This window comes from Oryctolagus cuniculus, chromosome 9 (assembly GCF_051225735.1).
Source record: "Oryctolagus cuniculus isolate XC-2025 breed Fujian yellow rabbit chromosome 9, ASM5122573v1, whole genome shotgun sequence".
Taxonomy (NCBI): Eukaryota; Metazoa; Chordata; class Mammalia; order Lagomorpha; family Leporidae; genus Oryctolagus; species Oryctolagus cuniculus.
This window is the reverse complement of record NC_142875.1, coordinates 9,903,469-9,923,377: the sequence shown is the minus strand read 5'-3', so window position 1 is coordinate 9,923,377 and position 19,909 is coordinate 9,903,469. Positions and strand designations below refer to the sequence as shown.

The 19,909-nt window shown below is 41.3% G+C and overlaps 1 protein-coding gene across 4 annotated transcripts; it reads right to left on the bottom strand.

The window, feature by feature from the left end:
- Nucleotides 1–7,524: 7,524 nt before the first annotated feature.
- On the bottom strand, nt 7,525–19,854 carry POGLUT2 (protein O-glucosyltransferase 2). Of its 4 annotated transcripts, XM_070048593.2 has the most exons (13): nt 19,539–19,854; nt 18,230–18,435; nt 17,029–17,205; nt 16,326–16,914; nt 16,067–16,196; nt 15,658–15,863; nt 15,397–15,474; nt 13,732–13,904; nt 13,372–13,609; nt 12,212–12,421; nt 11,445–11,534; nt 9,715–9,822; nt 7,525–7,757 (listed from the first exon to the last, which is right to left on the bottom strand). In XM_070048593.2, exons 5-13 carry the CDS (start codon nt 16,092–16,094, stop codon nt 7,740–7,742), a joined length of 1,149 nt encoding a protein of 382 aa, XP_069904694.2. In that variant the 5' UTR covers nt 16,095–16,196; nt 16,326–16,914; nt 17,029–17,205; nt 18,230–18,435; nt 19,539–19,854; the 3' UTR covers nt 7,525–7,739. The 4 variants fall into 4 exon arrangements, with proteins under 4 accessions (XP_069904694.2, XP_069904696.2, XP_017199074.2 ...); XM_070048595.2 differs by having other exon boundaries at nt 16,067–16,914; nt 18,758–19,854; XM_017343585.4 differs by lacking the exons at nt 16,067–16,196; nt 16,326–16,914; nt 17,029–17,205 and having other exon boundaries at nt 18,758–19,854.
- Nucleotides 19,855–19,909: the final 55 nt, after the last annotated feature.

The following is a 19,909-nucleotide window of genomic DNA, read 5'->3' as shown; positions in this document are numbered from 1 at the left end:
TAAAGTCACCAAAATGCCAAAGAAAATACCAGACATCCAATTTCATAAATAATTAGAGAAACATTAAAAAAAACTTTTAACTCAATTTGAGAAAAATGAAAAATATAAACAATAGCCAGTGCTGCTGAATACATAGGAAAATGGGTTTTAATACCCCAGAAAAGGGAATGTAGTTTATATAATGTCGTTGTTTTATTTATTTAAATTTGTTACCTATAATCTTTGGTTCAATAATTTCACTTTAAGAAAGCTGTCCCACAGTATTACCAAGCAGGCACGCTTCTTTTTGGGAAAGCTAAGAGTTGGAACGCTTCCCACGCAGTGGAAAGAATGGAGAGATGAACTTTCACAGTCTGAGTCCCTGATGTTCCCTCCGTGCCTGTGTGTGTAAAGGTCTGGAAGTCTACCTATTAACAGCAGTTCTATTGGGAAGAGGATAGAAATTGAAAGAATTTTTATTGTTATGTTCATGATGAGCAGGTATTGCTATCATCATTTATTTCTTAAACTTCCTACTTTGGAATAATTACCTATTTATAGAAAGCTATAAAAGTATATACATGGAGGGCTGGCGCCGCGGCTCACTAGGCTAATCCTCCACCTAGTGGCGCCGGCACACCGGGTTCTAGTCCTGGTTGGGGCGCCGGATTCTGTCCCGGTTGCCCCTCTTCCAGGCCAGCTCTCTGCTGTGGCCAGGGAGTGCAGTGGAGGATGGCCCAGGTGCTTGGGCCCTGCACCCCATGGGAGACCAGGAAAAGCACCTGGCTCCTGGCTCCTGCCATCGGATCAGTGCAGTGCGCCGGCCGCGGCGGCCATTGGAGGGTGAACCAACGGCAAAAGGAAGACCTTTCTCTCTCTCTCTCATTGTCCACTCTGCCTGTCAAAAAAAAAAAAAAAAAAAAAAAAAGTAGGTACATGGAGGTCCTCTATACAGATCACTTAGTTTCTCTTGCTGCTTTGGAATAAACCAGTTTAAAGAAGCCTTCCTACTTGAACAACAGGTTTTGTCCAAAGAGTACTCAGTCGGTAATGCACTACAACCTAGCTTGCTGTGTAAGCAAGGACTAACCCAGCACACAGTTGTGTAGCTGAATAATGGGGTGGAATAGGGAGCTCAGCCAATCACAGCAGCTGACCTCTCAGCCAATTCCGGGTTGAAGCCTCCCAGATTGTGCCCCTATTAGGCAAAAACCAGACTGTGCGAATCATATAAAGTCTGTAGAGTACGTCATTTCCTGCATTTGTGATTGTAAAAACAGCTCTCAAGGTCTTGTAAGAGGGAGCATCAGGAACCATGTTTTGGGTGAAATGCAGCCTGGTTCTAGAAAAACTTCATTATATTGATATGGATTTTTTAAATCTCCATTGGAGACAATCCTGCATAGCTATATATCAAAACCAGAATCTTGAAATTAATGCAGTTCCAGAGATCATTCCAATTCCACCAGTTATACATGCACATGTATATAGAGTTTTATGTAGTTTTGTGTAACCACAATCAAAGATATAGGAGTAACCATCACAAGTATTCCTAAAGCTAGTCCTTTGTAGCCATGATTATCCCCCATGTAAAACAATTTAAAAAAAACATGCAACAAAAGATGATGTGCTGTTGAGTAAGCTGCAGAAAAAAAGTTTCTGGAGAAGGGAAAAATTTATATACATTTCCACGAGCATATATGGCTCTCACTTCAACTTCTCATAGCCTCATACAAATGTCCAAACGGAAAGTCTCATTCTCTAAACCAGACTTTGACAGATGCTGACAGAAGAGACATGGTAAATTTATCACGTGGCAAATCATACACTCCACAGGCGACGGCCAATTTAGTCCTTAATCTCCCATTGAACTCTCAATGCTACCCATTCAGACTTAAAACAATTTTAAGACAAAGAGGGATATGTTATGAATTCCTTTTGGCACCGATTTTTTACTTATTTTTCCTACAAGAGGTGGTGTTCCTTGGAGGAATTCCTGCTATGGTAATGGGTTAGCTGGGGTTCAGCAAACACGGGCCATTGCTGGCAGTGCTCTTATGGATTGAAATAGGGTCCTTGTCTGGATGAAGAAAAATGAGAAATGCATGTTCTAACCCTTTCATTTGATTATTGTTATAGCTTGCCTATTTTCTTCCTGTACTAGGGCATTTTTTAAATTTTTACTTCTTGAATTCTTTAGTAGAGCCACTAAGCCTTTGACTATAAGGTAATTTAAAAAATGTTATCTCAAAAAATAATAAAACAATGGGGCCCTCACTATCAAGTAGGAGGTTAAGATGCTGGCATTCTATATGCACGCTGGTTTGCATCTCCAGTGCTCTTCTTCTGAACCAGCTTCCTGCTAATGTGTCTGGGAAAGCTGTGGAGGATGGCCCAGGTCCTTGGGCACCTGCACCCATGTGGAAGACCCAGAAGAAGCTCCTGGCTCCGGTCTTCAGCCTGACCCAGCCCTAGTCATAGCAGCTATTTGGCAAGAGAACTAGCAGATGGAAGATCTGTCTCTCCTTCTCTCTCTCTGTAATATAACTCTTTCAAATAAATAAATAAATCCCTAAAAATATTAAGTTAAAACATCAATGTTCTAGAAATTTCTAGAACCCCTATATTTTGGCAACAATTCCTATGGCTTTATTTATCAGAGTCATTAAATGAAAGAAATAATTCTTTGGCTATTTCACCTGCCAAAATCTATACTATCAATAAAACGCAGAGATAGCCTCTTTGGTGACTAAAAATATTGTTTTGTCTTTTGTCACCAATCTTTTGGATTTGATTTTTGGATGGAATGAGTGCTACTCATACAACTGCTTTTATTCCATATTTGGGTATTCAAGAGTTCCAGCTCCTTTTTCCAACATCTGCAGTTTCCCATCATAAAGTGAGTTTCCGTACACACACAAGTTTGTTTATGTATTATTATTCTGGTATTCTATTTTGTTTTCTATCCTTATACCAATGTAACTTAAGCATATACTCATAGTTTTGTTGTATGGTGGGAAAATTCTTCATAATTCATCAACAGTTAAGACTTTTCAGGTATTATATCAACTCTATATACCATGAGGAAAGAGTTGACATCTTATTGACTTTGCAATCCATGAATATAGGATATCTTTCAACAGATTTTTCAAAATTTGTTGTGTCCATTTTTGTCCATTTTTATTAATTCCTCAAAGACTTCAACCTCCAAATTTATCATAAATGCTACTTTAAGTATTTTTATTTCATTTTCTATTACTAGTTGGTATATTGAAAAATTTTAAAAAAAATTTATTTATTTGAAAGGCAGAGTTACAAAGAGGCAGAGGCAGAGAGAGAGAGAGAGACAGGTTATCCATCTGCTGGTTCACTCCCCAGTTGGCCATGACGGCTGGAACTGGGTTGATCCAAAGCCAGGAGCCAGGAGCTTCTTGTGGGTCTCTCACACGGGTGCAGTGGCCCAAGGACATGGCCCATGTTCTACGGCTTTCCCAGGCCATAGCAGGGAGCTGGATCAGTAATGGAGCAGACACGACAGGAACTGGTGCCTATATGGGATACCTGCACTGCAGGCAAAAGTTTAACCTGCCATGCCATGACACCAGCCCTTTGACTGAATTTTATATGCTGGTTTTCTATTTAACAAATGTCCAATTTTTTTGTTAATTGAAAAATTTTATCTGTAAATTTGTTTGGATTTTATGTGTACTAAATTTTCTGCTTTTAGTAATTGTACTTGTTATTTTTACTCCTTGTATTTCCTATTCTTTTCTAGACTTACTGTGTTAGCATTAACCTCCAGCACTGAATGTGTGTGATGATAGGAACTCTTATGTTGTTCCTGCTTTCAAAGAAAATGCTTTTACAAGATGTAGTGGGTTGAAGAGTGGTCCCCAAAAGTTGTGGTCCAGTTCTAACCTGGCTACATGTGTGATCTTATTGAAAAATAGAGTCTTTGCAAATATAATTAAAATTCTCGGCCGGCGCCGCGGCTCACTAGGCTAATCCTCCGCCTAGCGGCGCCGGCACACCGGGTTCTAGTCCCGGTCGGGGCGCCGGATTCTGTCCCGGTTGCCCCTCTTCCAGGCCAGCCCTCTGCTGTGGCCAGGGAGTGCAGTGGAGGATGGCCCAGGTGCTTGGGCCCTGCACCCCATGGGAGACCAGGAAAAGCACCTGGCTCCTGGCTCCTGCCATCGGATCAGCGCGGTGCGCCGGCCGCAGCGCGCCGGCTGCGGCGGCCATTGGAGGGTGAACCAACGGCAAAAGAAGACCTTTCTCTCTGTCTCTCTCTCTCACTGTCCACTCTGCCTGTCAAAAAAAAAAAAAAAAAAAAAAAAATTCTTGAGGTGAGGTCACCTTCAACTTAGGATGGTGCCTTAGTCCAAAGACAAGTGTCTTTTTTAAGAGACAGATGAGGAGAAAACAAAGACACACAGAGGGGAAGACTATATGATAACACAGGCAGAGACTGGAATGATATACCCACAAGCCAAGGAATTCCAAGAATTACCAGCGGCTACCAGATCTTGGAAAAGAGGCATGGAATGGATTTTCTCTCAGAGCCTCTGGAAGGAACCAACATGTTGGACAATTTGATCTCAGACTTCTGTCTCCAGAACTATGAGAGCATAAATTTCTGTTGTTCTAAGTCACCAAGCTTGTAGTTACTTGCTGAGGTGGTCCTAGATTATAGAACAAAGGAGACTGGCTGAGTGAGCTAGGAACAAGGAAGGAATTCTTAAATTTGACAGAAAAAAACCCACAATTCTAAAAATACTGCCTGGGGCCCGAGCTGTGGCACAGCAGGTTAAGCCGTGGCTTGCAATGCTGGCATCCATAAGAGTGCTGGTTTGTGTTCCGGCTGCTCTGCTTCCAATCTAGCTTCCTGCTAATGCACCTAGGAAGGCAGCTAAAATGTTCCTGGGCCCCTGCCACTGATGTATAAGATCTATAAAAGGCTCCTGGCTCTTGACAATGGCCTGCCCGTTGCACGGGGAGTGAACCAGGGGATGGAATATCTCTCTGTCTCTCTCTCTCTCTGTGACTCCACCTTTCAAATAAATAAATAATGTTTTTAAAAATAATCTTGATGGGGCAGGCATTTGATATAGTGGTTAAGGTGTGGCTTGGGCTGCCCACATCCCATTTCAGAGTGCCTGGTTCCAGTCTCAGCTCTGTTCCCCATTCGTTTCCTGCTAATGTGCACCCTGGGAGAGAGCAGAGATCACTCCAGAATTTGGATATCTGTAACTCTTGTGGGAGACCTGGATTGAATTATCAACTCCCGGTTTGCCGTGGCCCAGCCCTGGCTGTTGTGGGCATCTGGAGAGTGAACCTGAGGATAGGAGAGCTCTGTTGCTTTTTCAAATATAATAAATACAAACAAATTTTAAAAAGAAACTGATAGACTCTCTACATTAAACTCACCATTTTCTCAGCACTAAAAGGTCCTGGAATGAGAGTATAAGACATGCCATGAAATAGGAGAAATACAGTATAAATACAATCAAGGGAGTGCTAGCTCCAAAGTCTATTTCTGTATCTCCACGAGGAAGTCAAACAGCTTATTAGGAAAATTAACTAAAAAAAAAAAAAGCAACTGTACAAGAAGGCAATATCAGTGCCTCACAATCATATGAAATGATGATCAACCTCCTTACTGAGAAAGGAAAATTAAAATATAATTAGTAATTATTTTGCACCCATGGTACTGGTAAAAATCTTAAAAGTTTGGTAATATCAAATGTCAGCAAGAATGTTAAGCAACTGTAAACCTCTACACTCCTGGAAAGCATAAAGTAGGATCATCAATTTGGAAAGTTGTTTGACATATTATAGTAAAGTTGTAAATGAATGGTACTCCATAGTCTAGTAATTCTGCTATAAACCAAATAGGGTCAAGGAACATGAATAAGGATTCACAGTGGCGCTGATGGGAATTGTCCAAAAATAGGTACAACTCAATGTCCACCTACAATGGAATAGTAAAATATAGTCATCTTATTCATATAATCAACCTGTAAAAACAAATGAACTTCCATTATGTACACCAGTAGGCAAATAACAACAATAATACATCTAGTATATTTCCATTTATATAAATTCACAACTGGCAAAATGAAAATATATTGTTTAGGGAAGTATATATAGATAGCAAAATTATAAAAAGCAAAGGAAAATATTATTGTAATCATCATGATAATGGTTGCTGCCAGCAAGGGAGGGGGTGTGATAGGGTGAGGCACAAGGGACACTTCTAAGGTACCAGCAATGTTCTACTTCTGAACTCCAGTGGTAGCATCAGAGAAAAACCAGAGTTGGCCAATAAAGCAATATAAACAGAGGTTATTCAAAACTATTACGAGAGGGGAAAAGAGACCTCAGTGTATACAGGGCTCAACTGCAGATACAAGATAATCAGGAGGAAATTTATAGCCACGGACCAGTGTAGAGGTTAGTAGATGGAAAATTACCAAGAGTAAACACCAGGGAAGAGAGATTCTGGTTAAGCAGACCTAACAGCATTCTTGCTAAACACACACCAGGGTAATCAATCATCACCTTGTGGATGGTAAAGGATGAGGAATCGGATTAGATATTGTGACTGACCAGATATGGAAGACAGAGGCTTTTTGTTAAACTGATTTAGCACAGTTCTTGCTAAAATTAGATTACAGAAGGCAGTGAACAGATAGGCTTAGCAGAAAGTTCAGGAGCCTGATGAATATTTGGTCAAGCACAGAACCTGTTAGCAGTTACATGGTTGATGATTATTTTTAAGCTGCTGATGTTTATATTCTTATGTATGTAAATTTCACAATTTACAAATGTATGAAAGATTGTTTAGCTAGAAGATGGATGTAAGAGAAATCAGGTGAGAGATTTGTAGGACATTATATATGGTTTAGTGTTAGGATTTCTAATTCTTTTTAATTCTTTTATGTGCATTCATTTATTCACCCATTTAATATTTATTATCCTTTCTAGCTGCAGGCACCCTAATGGACTCTACGTAGTGGGTCTAAAGGACTACCCAGTGGATTAGCATGATCTCTATGGTCAAGTTGCTTAAAATTGGATGGGGGAAAGGCAATGGAATGGGACAGGATGTAGTATGGTATGGTAAGTACAATGACACAAGCACACAGAAGGGGAGATTCCAAGGAGGTGTTGTGGATTCCTAAAATGAGTACTGAGAATGTCCAAAACTGATACAGGAGAAGGTCATGGCTTCCAGATCAATGGACAAGTGTGTAACAGGAGAGTAAGACACCAACGTTGACAGAACTGTGAGGGGACTGGTTTCGCTAGATCACAGGCTACACGTTAGGAAAGGGTGAAAGACTTGACTACAGACACAGGCAGAGGCCATGTTATGACAGGCCTTGGATGAAGTATTCAAAATAACCATGGCTTAAAGGAGACGGAGGTTTACTTCTTTGTCATTTAACCAAGTTTGTGCTTCTGTAAATCAAAAACCCAAAGCCTCCCTCTTCCTACTACTCCATAGTCCAAACACAGCTAATAATTAGCATAACATAGGTCTTTAAAATAAAGGTGGTTTTATTACAAAATACTAAAAATGTGCTTTTAGTGATAGTCATAGGAATACAGCATAATAGGTAGAAACGTATCTTCATGATCCAAATAATTACACGGCAGATTTTACATTGTCTGTGCAATTAATACTTAAAAACATTCTTCTTTTCAGTTAAGAAGTCTTCAGAGCACCATTACTTGAATGGAAGGTATTTTGCAAATCAGAGTTCATCTTTGGTCTGTAATCAAGAAGCAAAATTAGAGCCATCAAGTTGCACCTGAGTCAAGAAAACCTACATTTACTCAATATTTTTCTTTAAAATGAGAGGATGGAAAAAGTCAAATCCTTGCTTGCGGTTTTTAGCAAGGACGACTACCTGGAAGTGCTGGAACCACCAAAGGGTGAAATCACCTTATATCTCACAGGGCTACTGAGGGGAAGCAAGCACCCATGGGTCTGTATTACAGTAAAGGCTTTGTGTCATCCACAGTATCAATGAAAGGCTAGAGTAGATAAGGAGCAAGATATAAACAAAGATACCATTGTGTCCTTAACTTCTAGAAATCAATGGAAGATACTGATTTGGTACCTACTCTAAATCACTCAGATAATGATAAATATTAGGGACAGGCAGTGTGGTACAGTGTTTAAGCCACCACTTGGGATACTCACATTCCGTACTGAAGTGTCTGGATGGAGTCTGGACTTCTCTGCTTCTGATCAGCTTCCTGCCTGGGAGGCAGCAGATAACGGCCCAAGTACTTGGGTTTCTGCCACCCATGTTGGGGACCCAGATAGAGCTACTGCCTCCTGCCTTCTGCCTGGTCCAGCCCTGGCTATTGCGGGCATTTGTGGAGTGAATAAGTTGATGACAGATCTCTCTTTGTGCCACTCTACCTTTCAAATCAATAAATAAGTCTTAAGAAACAAACCAAAAAATTAAATAAGAATGGAGAAGGGAAGCGGCTCAGTCTCACTTGGAGCCAAGATGAGAAGTGTTCTCATACCAAATCACAAATGTGGCAAGGGGGGGAAATACCTTGTGATTTGGCAATTCCTGTTTTGTCATTGGCTGTTAACTGATTTTATGGCCTTCCAGCACCAACAGGGGTTAACACTGATGATCCACTACTTCGAGGGCCAACGAATTAGTGGTAAATCAGTTCTCAAGAAGCAACAGCCAAAATTAGTATGTGCTGATTGAAATGATGTAAATATGTCCAGTGGCTGAGTTCAAGCTACCAAAAACTTAACCAGTGTGGAAAATACCTTACTATGAACTCACATGAATTGGTTCTGTTACCTCATTGGAGCCAATGGTCACCTTAATCCTTTTAAACCTTCTTGGTAAGTACATATAATAGAAGCCAAATCTGTCATCTCATCTTTGGTTATAGTAACACAAATATGTGTTTTTCCATTCAAATACATGATGATGTTGCTTAAAATAATGTTGTCAGCATACTACTACACACACACACACACACACACACACACCACACATACACCCTAAGGTTCAATTTAAACACCTACAATTAGAACAATACTGCTTGGCCACTCAAGATTTTCCTATACAAACATACACACAGTGTGATAAGTTGCTATAATCTAGCTAGATTATTTTTAAGTAAATTGTTCTTTGGGCTCAGTTTTGTTAACAGTAAAATGAAGGCATTTACTGGACAACGTATGGTCCTTTTTCACCTTTTAAGTCCATAAGTGAGCCTGACTTTTAAAAATGCAACCATTATGCAGTGGTATCAAAATTTTGCTTTTAAGTGAATCACTGCATAACATGAGTAATCATCGGTATGTGTTGTTTTTTTTTTTTTTTCCTCTCTAAGTTGGGATGAAGAACTTCACCAAATCTTCCTACAGGAGGTGAAGCCTCAGTGATGAATGGAAAACATATTTCAGACTATGAGCATCTATTCAAAGGCCAGGCAATCTGAAGTCTCACCTTACAAAAGGCTTCCCTCCATCTGCCAGGGAGCCGCCATGTCTCTTCCCTGAACTGCACTGTAGTACCCTTTCTTGGGCCCTGTCACTTCCGTCTCTCCGACAGAATGCATTTCTTGGGGGCTTCAGGAGGGCGTCGAGTATTTGTTGTTTGACTGAACAACCCAGGGAATGAATGCACACGTGGATTCATACTAGTTCCTGTGCGGACACTGGGAAAGGCCAGTTCTGCTTACCCTGTGCCTATGGCATGTGCAAGGAAAGAGGTCGTCCTCGGTCTGTGGCTCCACCCTCTTCATGCCCTCTCGGATCTGGGGCTCACTCACGAGTAAGTTGGCATATTCCTGTGAGCAATAATACAGAAACATTCCTTGCACAAAACTTTTGGTACATTCACCAAAGTAGACATTCTGGAATTTCTGAGACCAAGATCTACTTAACTCATAGTAACACACTGTGATATGCAAAGTCCTCCATCCTCCCTTTATACATCTAGCTGAGCTTCTGAGAAGTGGCTGTCTTTTGAACACTGGCTGCCAGTTCAACAGATCTCTCCTTATTCTATCCTGAGTTTATATAATTTCTGGATTTTTTTAACAGCCCTGCCATATAGTGAAAATAATTTTGCACATATTCTTCCCTAGACTGAGAATCTGAGGACAGAGATTACTTCTGCTTTTCCTGCTACAGCTTAAACAAACCTCAGTGGGCATCTTCATTTATGGGCTGAGCATTCATAACCTGAAAACCCAAACCCAAAGCCTTTGAAATCTAAAACTTCTGCAGCATCAATATGGCAGCAAAAATTTTTGGATTTTGGAGCGTTTCAGATTTTGGATTTCAGATTTTTTCTTTGGATTAGCGATATTCGACCGGTAAAGTCTATGCAAATATTTCCAAATCCACAAAACTCTAAACTCTGAAACTCTTTTGGTCCTGTACATGTCTGATAAGGAATACTCAACCTGTATTATGTTCTTACTCTGGCTTAGGCATTGGGCCAAGTACTTACGCTATGTACTAGCTAAATTAATGTGTAAGTCTTTAGAAATTCAAATAGTAAATCCCCCCAGTTCATTCACTTTATACAGCTCATTCTCTGCATTCCTTCTTCATTTTCCAGGAAAGGTTACAGAATTGGGAGGGGCCAGTAGGAATCAGAAATACAACAAATTTGTTTTGTTAGCAAAGCCTAAGACATGGGATACAAAATCTGTAATTCTGAGATAAAAATCTTAATTAATCTAGGTTAGTGCTATTATTAGAAGATAATTTGTTTATTATTGCAGTTTTAAAAAGAGTCTTTTAAATAGTCAAATATGCTTTGATGATAGTCACTAATGTTTAGATCCATGAAATAATTTCTACGAGAAATCATGGCCCATCTGAGTCAGGACAAGAGCTCCCAATATGCCCTGCACTTTTTAGATGAAGAAATAATAAGGTAGCAACAATATAATACAAAGAGAAAACAGGAATCCAGGCACACTAACTCTGTAGGGTCAGAAAACAATTTCTGAATCATATACCATTAAGTTATAATATGAATACTTGTCATTTGATGTTCAAACATTTTCTATTAATCTTTGGTTTTCAATTATTTTGTATTACCACATAATATGAGGGGACATAAAGAAGTTCATGGAAACAAATGGAATTAAAGGTTGTTTGAAATTCATGAATATATATTTTTAATAATATGCATTTCCATGAACTTATTGCAGACCCATCATGTTTGTCTCTGATTTTCTGAGTTTTATTTATTTCTTTGGAAGACAGAGAGAAATGGGTGGAGAAGGATGTGGCGGAAGATGAGGAGAAAAGAGCTTGCCTATTCTGACATTTATCCAGAGAGGTACCTATATCTCCTTACATTAATTACTTTTAGAAACTGTTCAGTGAACTAGTATTTGTTCCTAATATACCAATGACAAGTTATTTGACCATTTTCATGAAAAACACTGACCTGGAAAAGTTTGAAATAATAACAGAATATGTCATCACCCATGAGATTATTTCTTGCAAATTCTTGTCCTGCTTTTGCTATCTTCTTTGCCTATGGGAACAACGATAATAAAAATCCTTTAATGGAACATATCTTTGACCATGCAGACAAAGGAAAGTTGAGCTGCTGAGTCTACATACAGTGAAACAATTGCAGGAAACATATTTTTGGAGGTAGTCTTACACAGTAAAAGCAACATTTAAGGGAGTATGTTTGTTCAAGCCAAAGGGAGAATTTTGACTTTCAAGTTTGAGAAGTTATATTGGACTTCCTAGAATTAAGTGTCTCGTGGACAGAGAAATCCTTTATCAAGAGATTTAGCAGGGACTTTGTAAATTAAATGCAAGATGAAGCTATATTACAGCACTGCTTTTGCAGTGTTCAGCAGAAAATTAGCTTGAAGCTTATTCATTTTAATGCTGCTGCCAGAATGGCTCTCTAAATCTCCACATTGCTACTAGAGGCTTAGAGACACCTTACCGAAGAGAAACCTTAATCAGGGTCAAGGCTTAGCTTTTGCTTCACACATGGAGAGGACAACCAATCCAAGCTGCGATGCCTGCTGTTTTCACCCCAAAGGAGCTGTGTTATCTATTGGCAGCAGCTTCCCTTTTCAGGTCAAAGTCTATCCCTCAGCACCCTGAACACTCTCCAGGCATAAGACATTTCCAGTGGACCCATGACATTGGGGTGCAAGTGGAATTAAGCCCCTAGGAGACTGGCCTTACCTCTTCATCATGATCTTTGGCCCACTGAAGTTTTTCAAGCAGATCACTCAGATTGCTTTTGACTGGAATGTAGTGTTTCCAGGGCTGCAATTCATTATAGAAGTGTTCATAGTAGATGGAGTCCTGCTTCAGCACAACACTGTCACCAACCAGCAGATACGGCAGGCGATAGGCTGCCACAGTGCCATCGATGTTTATCTGATACTTGTGCTGCAAAATAACAGCAGAGTACGCGAACTTCCATCAAATTCCCTTTTCCCACTTTTTTTTTCCCCTCCAACCCTTTCCATACATAAACCCTCACACTGTCAGCTACAAATTAGTGACATTTTGTCCTTTGTCTTCATTACTTAGTAAGTGGTTTATAATACATGCTTTTATAGAAATGCTTATTTGGATGTGCTCCTTAATTTCAGAAAGGGGGCAAAGAAAAATCTAAGATTGAAGTAGCCAACAAAACAATAAAACAGTTGTCTGAAGGTTATAATATGAGGCAAGATAGATCTATTTGTAATTTTGTAATTATTCTACCACTTTACTGACGGCATATGTGCACTTAACAATGATGGCACATGCAGTGTCATGTTAACTGTACTTCTTTTCAAGGTTTTATCTGGGGGCAGGTGTTTTGTGGCACACTAAGTTACGCCTCTGCTGGGGATGCCTATATTCCATATTGCAGTGGCTGGCTCAAGTCTTGGGTAGTCTATGCTTCCAACCTAGCTTCCTGCTAATGCACCTGGGAGGCAGTGAATGATGGCTCAGTACTTGAGCAGCTGCCACCACATGGGAGACCCAGAGGGGCTTCCTTTCTTCCAGCTTTGGCCTGGCTCAGCCTCAGCTGTTGAGGGCACTGGAGGCGTAAACCAGTGGATGGACGACCTCCCTCTCCTGCTGTCTCTCCCACTCTGTCGTTCTGCCTTTCAAAGAAATGATATATATCTGGATCTCTCATGTGGGTGGTAGGGACCCAGATACTTAAGCTATTACTTACTGTCCCCAGTGACGCACATTAGCAAGAAGCTGGAAGAGAAGAGGAGGCGGATTGAACCCAGGCATTCTAATATGGAAAGTGGACAACCCAAGTGGAGTTGGTCCCTCCCTCCAAAGCATGATTCACACATGCACTGGCAAAACAGAAATGGTTGGTCATTTCTCACCTTGAAGAAATCAAAGAATGAAATATGCTTCACGATGGGACCATACAGGCTTTCATCGTGTTTAAAGAAGAAGAAGTTGGTGAAGGCAGCATCGATGAGATCTGGGTGTTTTCTACTGAGTTTGACCAGCTCCAGCCTCTCTCTGCGGCTGTCTCGACCTCTCCAGACGGCGGTGGAGTTTTTACTTTCCCAGGGGGGACCTGTGTTTGCTTGCACAGACATCATATCCAAACTCACTCTAGAAAGGTAAGACAGTGCAAGAGAATTTCTTCCCAAATGGTCACATCACAAAGGTCATTGGAAAATAATTCACAAAAGAAAGAAAATCCAGGCTCTGGGTCACCCTGACCCATTTCTCACCGGCCCATGGTTTCCAGGACAGAGTCAGTCAAATCGTAGGTCGGCATCACAATATCCTTAGAATCCATGGAGCCACACCAGGAAAAGATCGGATGGATGTTTGAATTGGATTTCTGTTTTTCCAAAGGCCAGTCTCCCAAATTAACAAAAAACTCCACATCCGGCATCTTCACCTAGGAAGAAGAAAATAGTGTGTTCATATTTTTTACATCGGATAATTTTCACATTCATCAATTAAAATTAGAAATTGCACCAAATGAGGGGGCCAACCTTACAAGCTTCAGGCAGCAATAATTACCATGATTTGAATAATGGGTAACTTTGCAGATATGGTGATATTTATAAGCATTCCAGGTTTCCTTTCTATGGTATCCAAACTGGACAACAGCGTTTACCACAAAAGGGATGAGATGGCAAAGGTGATCTCTGTTCTCAGACTACCCAGAGACCCGATGATTAAAGAGGGAAAGAGAAACACTGGGAAGGAATTTTAAAAACCAGGTCAGCATAGTAACCTCTACACTGTTTCTTCTGATAAATAGTGCAGGCATGTTCAAAGAACCTGCTTCATTTAGCCTTGGTACATGCTCAGAGTGCTTGTAAAACAAGAGATGCACATATTTTCAGACAGACAAGGGCTTGCTGCTCAGTTTGAGAAATTGGGAGTCCTGAAGAATATTTTTAATTTTCATGGATTGACACAGATGAGCAAGAAAAATCTGCTAGTACTCTAATGTGTTAGCTCAAAGGAAGCTTAATATTGATGCTATGTAATCGTCACATTCAGAATTAAGTGACTACAAATGTTTTGCAATCTAGAAAAGAAAAACACTAAGGTTTTCCATGAGTAATTCAATCAACTACGCACAAAAATTAATAAAGAAATCCTATCACAGGCTATAAATAAATGTACAATTGGTAAAAATATGAGTGTGATTTTTCATATCAGCCATTTTTATATCACTGTCCACATTTTCTACTAGGATCCTACACACAGTATGTCAAGCATCAGAATTCAGTATCAGGTAAATTTTCTTTGGCATCAAATAGGGTGAGTAGGAAAGTAATTTTATTATATGGCATTTTCCTTCCTCTATATGGTATTGTTATGGGGTTGAATTGTGTCCCAGAAAAAGATATGCTTAAGTCCGAAACTCCAGTATCTCAGAGTGACCTTATTTGGAAATCACGTCCTTGAGGTGTTGTTAGCTAACAGATGTCAAACTGGAGGAAGGAGAGGAGAGACTCAGACATGCAGGGAGAAAGCCATGCGATATCACAGGCAGAGGCCAGAGTGACGCAGCTGCCAGCCAGGAGCACCACAGACCACGGCCGCCACCACAGACTAGGGGCTGGCAGGGAGGGATGTCAGCCAGGTCTCCGCGGGAGTGTGACCCTGCTGACATCTTGATTTTGACTTCTGGCTTCCAGAACTGTGTGGACACACACTGCTGTGGTTATGGCCCACCCAGTTCGTGGTGCCCAGTTCGTGGTGCTTTGTTGCACCAGTCTTTGGAAACTGATACAGGCATCCTACATTACTTAGGAATCATATTATGAAAGCATCTAGGACTAGAACAGCCATGATGTTTTTATTTTGAAAAATTACACTGTTAAACTCAGGCTGAAATTATCTATCGCATATAAGATAAAATACAGATTTACCTTTCTAGTTAGAGAAAGCAGTATGGCATCCATGAAAATTCTGAAACCTACATGTTCACCGTGAGTCTTGATGTAAACCTAAAAGAGAATTGAACACTTACTACGTTAGTCAAAAAGCACTGGCAGACTTCACGAAGGAAAAGCTTGTCACAATGATCCTTATTAGAATGAGCTTAATTAAAGTATTTGCTAATTGTAGCCAACCGGAAAAACAAATTCAGCAAAGCACTAAGACCAGGCCACTTCAATCTTCTGTTGTACCTTATTATCCTTTAAGGTGTAGTGACACAAGCTCTGCCTCTGACCGAATCTTTTTGGGATTTCTGCTGCAATCTTCTCTGGGTCTACAGCAGGAAAATGTGCCAGATCTTTCTGGATCTGAGGTATGGTTGCTGGGCAGTTCATCTCCCGTAGCCAGGCTGCACTGTCTTCCAGAGGACAGTCGCAGTTCTCATGGTAAACCGGTCCTATATATACAAACAAAAAAGTAAGAATTCTTACACAGTGAGAATTTCACTCAGAGGCTGGTGGTGTGCTACACTGAGTTAAACCGCCTGAAACACTGGCATCCCATTACGGGAGTGCTGGTTTGAGTCCTGGATGTTCCGCTTCTGATCCAGTTTCCTCCCAATGTGACTGGGAAGGCAGCAGAAGACCCAAGTATACCCACCATGTGGGAGATCTGGGTGGAGACCCATGCTCCTGGCGTTGGCCTGGTGTGGTCCAACCCTGGCTGTGGCTGCCACTGGAGGAGTGAACCAGTGAACTGGAGATCTCTGTCTTTCCCTCTGTTACTGTGCCTTTCAAATAAATATATAATTTTTTTTAAATTGTCACTCATCAGTTTATTAACAAATATTCATATGGCTTGTGAATTCTGCCTAGATAAGAAGGGTACTGTAGTTGAAAAAATATTTCAAAGGAAGTACCTTTTTTTACATTGGAGCATAGCAAGTAACTTGGCATTCTATTCTGATAATTCTTCACCCTTGTGTGATATTTCCATAATTAGGTGTATTTGTATGAGTTCAAAGAAAAGTCAATGGATACTAATTTATGCTCTACAGTGGATACTACAGCACATGATCTTAATGTTTTGTATACTTAAGAATAAACAAATATTGGTAGAAGAGTTTCAGAGAAATACACCTATTTTAATGAAAGACAAAAGGGATAGGATTATTATTTCAATGGCACATAATAAAAACATGTTCTCAAAATGTCTAAGGTACTTTTCTCAATGGTTAAATCATCATCAATAACAACAAAAGTAAGCACACAAAAATGAACTATTACTATGCTTTTTAAAAAAAGTATAAAACATTTACTTATCTATTTTGTGTGGGAGAGGGAGGAAGAGGAAGCATGAGCTCTGCCATCTGCTGGTTCACTCCTCAAATGCCTGCGATGGTTAGAGCTGGGTCAGGGCTGAAGCCTGGATCCTGGAATCCAATCCAAGTCTCCCTTGAGAGTGGCAGGAACCCAACCACTGAGCCATCACCTGCTGCCTCCTGGGGTCTGCATCAGCAGGAACCTGGAGTCAGGTGCCAGAGCTGGGTACTGAACCCAGGCACTCTGATATGGTACATGTGTGTCTTAACCAGTAGGCTAAACATCCTCCCCAGTATGTACCTTTTTGTACTTTATTTTCATTCATTTGAGAGAGAGATAGGTTATGGGAGAGAGAGAGAGAATCTTCCATCTGCTGGTTCATTCTCCAAAAGCCTGCAACAGCCAGGACTGGGTCAGGCTGAAGCCAGCTGCCAGGAACCATCACCTGCTGACTCCCAGCATGGACATTAGCAGGACCTGCCGTACAAGCACAGCAGGGACTCAAATCCAGCACTCCAGCTTTGAAACTGCACCACCAAACATCGGCCCTACACTATACATTTTTTTAAACAAATGATAAATAAGTAAAGGCTCAAAAGAGTCCATTTCCTTATTATTATAATGAATTAATTGAACATCTGTGTAGAAGCAATGCTAACATACTTAGCAGCTTTGAACTGGGATTTTCCTTGTCATTCCTTTCTGTAATTATTGGGATTCCCTTCTGACCCAGGCAGTAGGAGACAATGCAAGAATCTTTGTAAAGTTTAACAGATTATCTTGCATCATGTGCTCCTGGTGAAACGTGGAAAAGGAGTCCAGACACCTTTAAAACTTGCTACCTTTCTTTTCTTGGGGTGGGAGGAAGCACAATTCCTACTGTTGTAGGTAGACTGCATCCCACTGTTTGGGGCCCCCTCTCCAATCAGAGATAAGGAGATGATTTTAGACCCTCATCCTACATAAGAAACCATTAGAGAATTTCTCTGGAAAAATGAACAAAGTAAAAAAACAGTCAACAACTCCCCCGCTCCCTAGCCACTTCCCTAGCTTCCAGCCATCTCTTCCTGAAGTAAGGCTGCCAAATTTGAGTAACACTAAGCTGTCAAAATGACTCAATACATAGCTTGATTATTCTTGCTGATGTTGTATCCCCAGGGAGTGAATTCTGTATAAACATAAGGAGTCTTCCACAGTTTGTAGAAAATGGTGGATCATGAAAACATTTGCATGGATATAATTTTTGCACCAAAATACACATCTTTTAATTCCAGTTTCCCAGAACCTTTCTGAGGGACACTCATATATTCCTTGTTCTTTAGTGAATTATTATAATTTCTGTTCAAATTTGTCTCTTTTTCACTAGAACTCCTATTTGGTTTTCAAGAAGGAAACACCTCTTTTTTCTTTCAGTGAAAAACAGTGAAGTTGTTTTTGCTGAGAGAATAACATATATCATCTTATTCAAATACAGCTGTTATCAAATTATGTTCCCAATTACCTTTTAAGATATATGGAGATTGCGCCACATGTTGACCTTGGAATTTAACTTCGATCTTTAGATTCCTGTAGCTTGCATACATCCTGTATCTCACTATGAAGGACCCATCCTTCCTGTCTAACACCTGGACTCCAACTCGCGTGAACTGCTCATCCGGTGCTGAGATTTTCACCTGGAACACCTTTTCACCCGGAGAATAGGTAAAGCTGTGATGGGAAAAGCAACAAGATACAATGATTGTCAGCACGCTCTTCAGTCTGTAAACCTCTGCTCTCCTCCACACTCTCCCGCTAACATACACTAGCTGGCGCTCCCAGGCTTGTAGCTCCAGAGTGAATATAATGAATCGAGATGCTACAGTTTCACTACACAATCGTAAGGGAATACTTTCAGAAAACTAATCTCTGTAAGCATGACCCATGCTGATGTAGTCTCTAGATAAAAGCATTCTCATTAAATTCCTATTTATCTCATGCCCACCACATCTGGAAATCTCTAATCACATGGTGCTTCCGAAGACGATCTTACTTTGAAAAATCTCCCTTAATGATTCTTCAAGATGACAGTATAAGTCATGCTCTGTCAGGGGCAAAAACAAAGGCGGAAATGCTTCTAGCACCGTGGTGACAATGTGTCAAAACACTTTCCCAGTGCTCATGCTCTTTAAGAGGGCATTTCGTTTTTCCAACACGTTGTACAACAAAATCTTCTTTTCTTTGCTTTGGAAAACATTTCATTCCCAAGAGGTTTTCCCTATAAAGTATCCATGGTCAGCATCCACCAATCATGGCAATCATTTCAGAAGCCGGTGAAGTATATAAGTAAGTTTAGGTACAATCAATGCATTGAACTCGTTAGGATGGGATACGTGTGTCGTGCAATCACACAGGAGACAGATGCTTTCCTTCCAAGTTTTAAACAGAAGTTCCTTTTGTGGATGTCCACCTGAAAACTGAGGGACACGTGAAACCGACCAAGTCTCTAACTCCCGGCCTTAAACTCCTTATAACGGAACAGCAGCTGGAAAGGGTAATTCCAGCCAACTGGAGGGGCTTTGTCTTGCCTTGAGAATGCGCGAGCCCCGCTAAAATGGCTAGGAGAAGAGCTGATTATATACGGCCGCACACTGCATACGAACGACTGTTAGAATCCGTAGTCGACCGGGACGGGCAGACCAGCTGTGCGCAGCGGCCGAAGGTACCGGAACGCACACTGCGGAGCGGGAAGGAGCACTTGGGCAGACAAAACGCGAAGGGAGAGTCGGTCTCCACCGCAATCCGAAAGGTTAGGGGGCCGCGTCTCTACTTACGGGTTCCCTGACGCGTCCACCGCCTGGATATAGAAATAGCGGGCGGGAAGAACGACCTGTGCGTTTAACCCGGGCCCCCATACTCGGCTCTGGTCCGGGCTCAGTCGCCTCTCTCCGCCGCTCTCGGCCAGCGCGGGCACCGTCCCCAGAAAGCAGCAGTGAAGCAGCAAAATGCTAAACATTTACAAGACGGACTCTCGGGGAAGATCCACGGGTAAATGACGCGCGAGTCAGGGCCGCAGCGCCCGCGTGGCCAGGGGAGGACGCCCGTCGCTCGGCCGAGCACCGCGCGGCTCCACTTCCCCGGGACGAGGGCGACAGGCTGGGGCCGCGGCCGCCCCGGAGCCCCGCTCGGGGGCGAAGCCGTGTCG

Bases quoted from the DNA above. Each gene is read 5' to 3' on its own strand.
- POGLUT2 (XM_002713017.6), bottom strand. From the start codon at position 19,720: ATGTTTAGCATTTTGCTGCTTCACTGCTGCTTTCTGGGGACGGTGCCC. The intron at 13,905-15,396 runs GTAAATCTGTAT...TCTTCTTCCTAG, and splicing joins TGCTTTCTCTAACTAGAAAG to GTGAAGATGCCGGATGTGGA. The intron at 11,535-12,211 runs GTAAGGCCAGTC...TTGTTCCCATAG, and splicing joins CCAAAGATCATGATGAAGAG to GCAAAGAAGATAGCAAAAGC.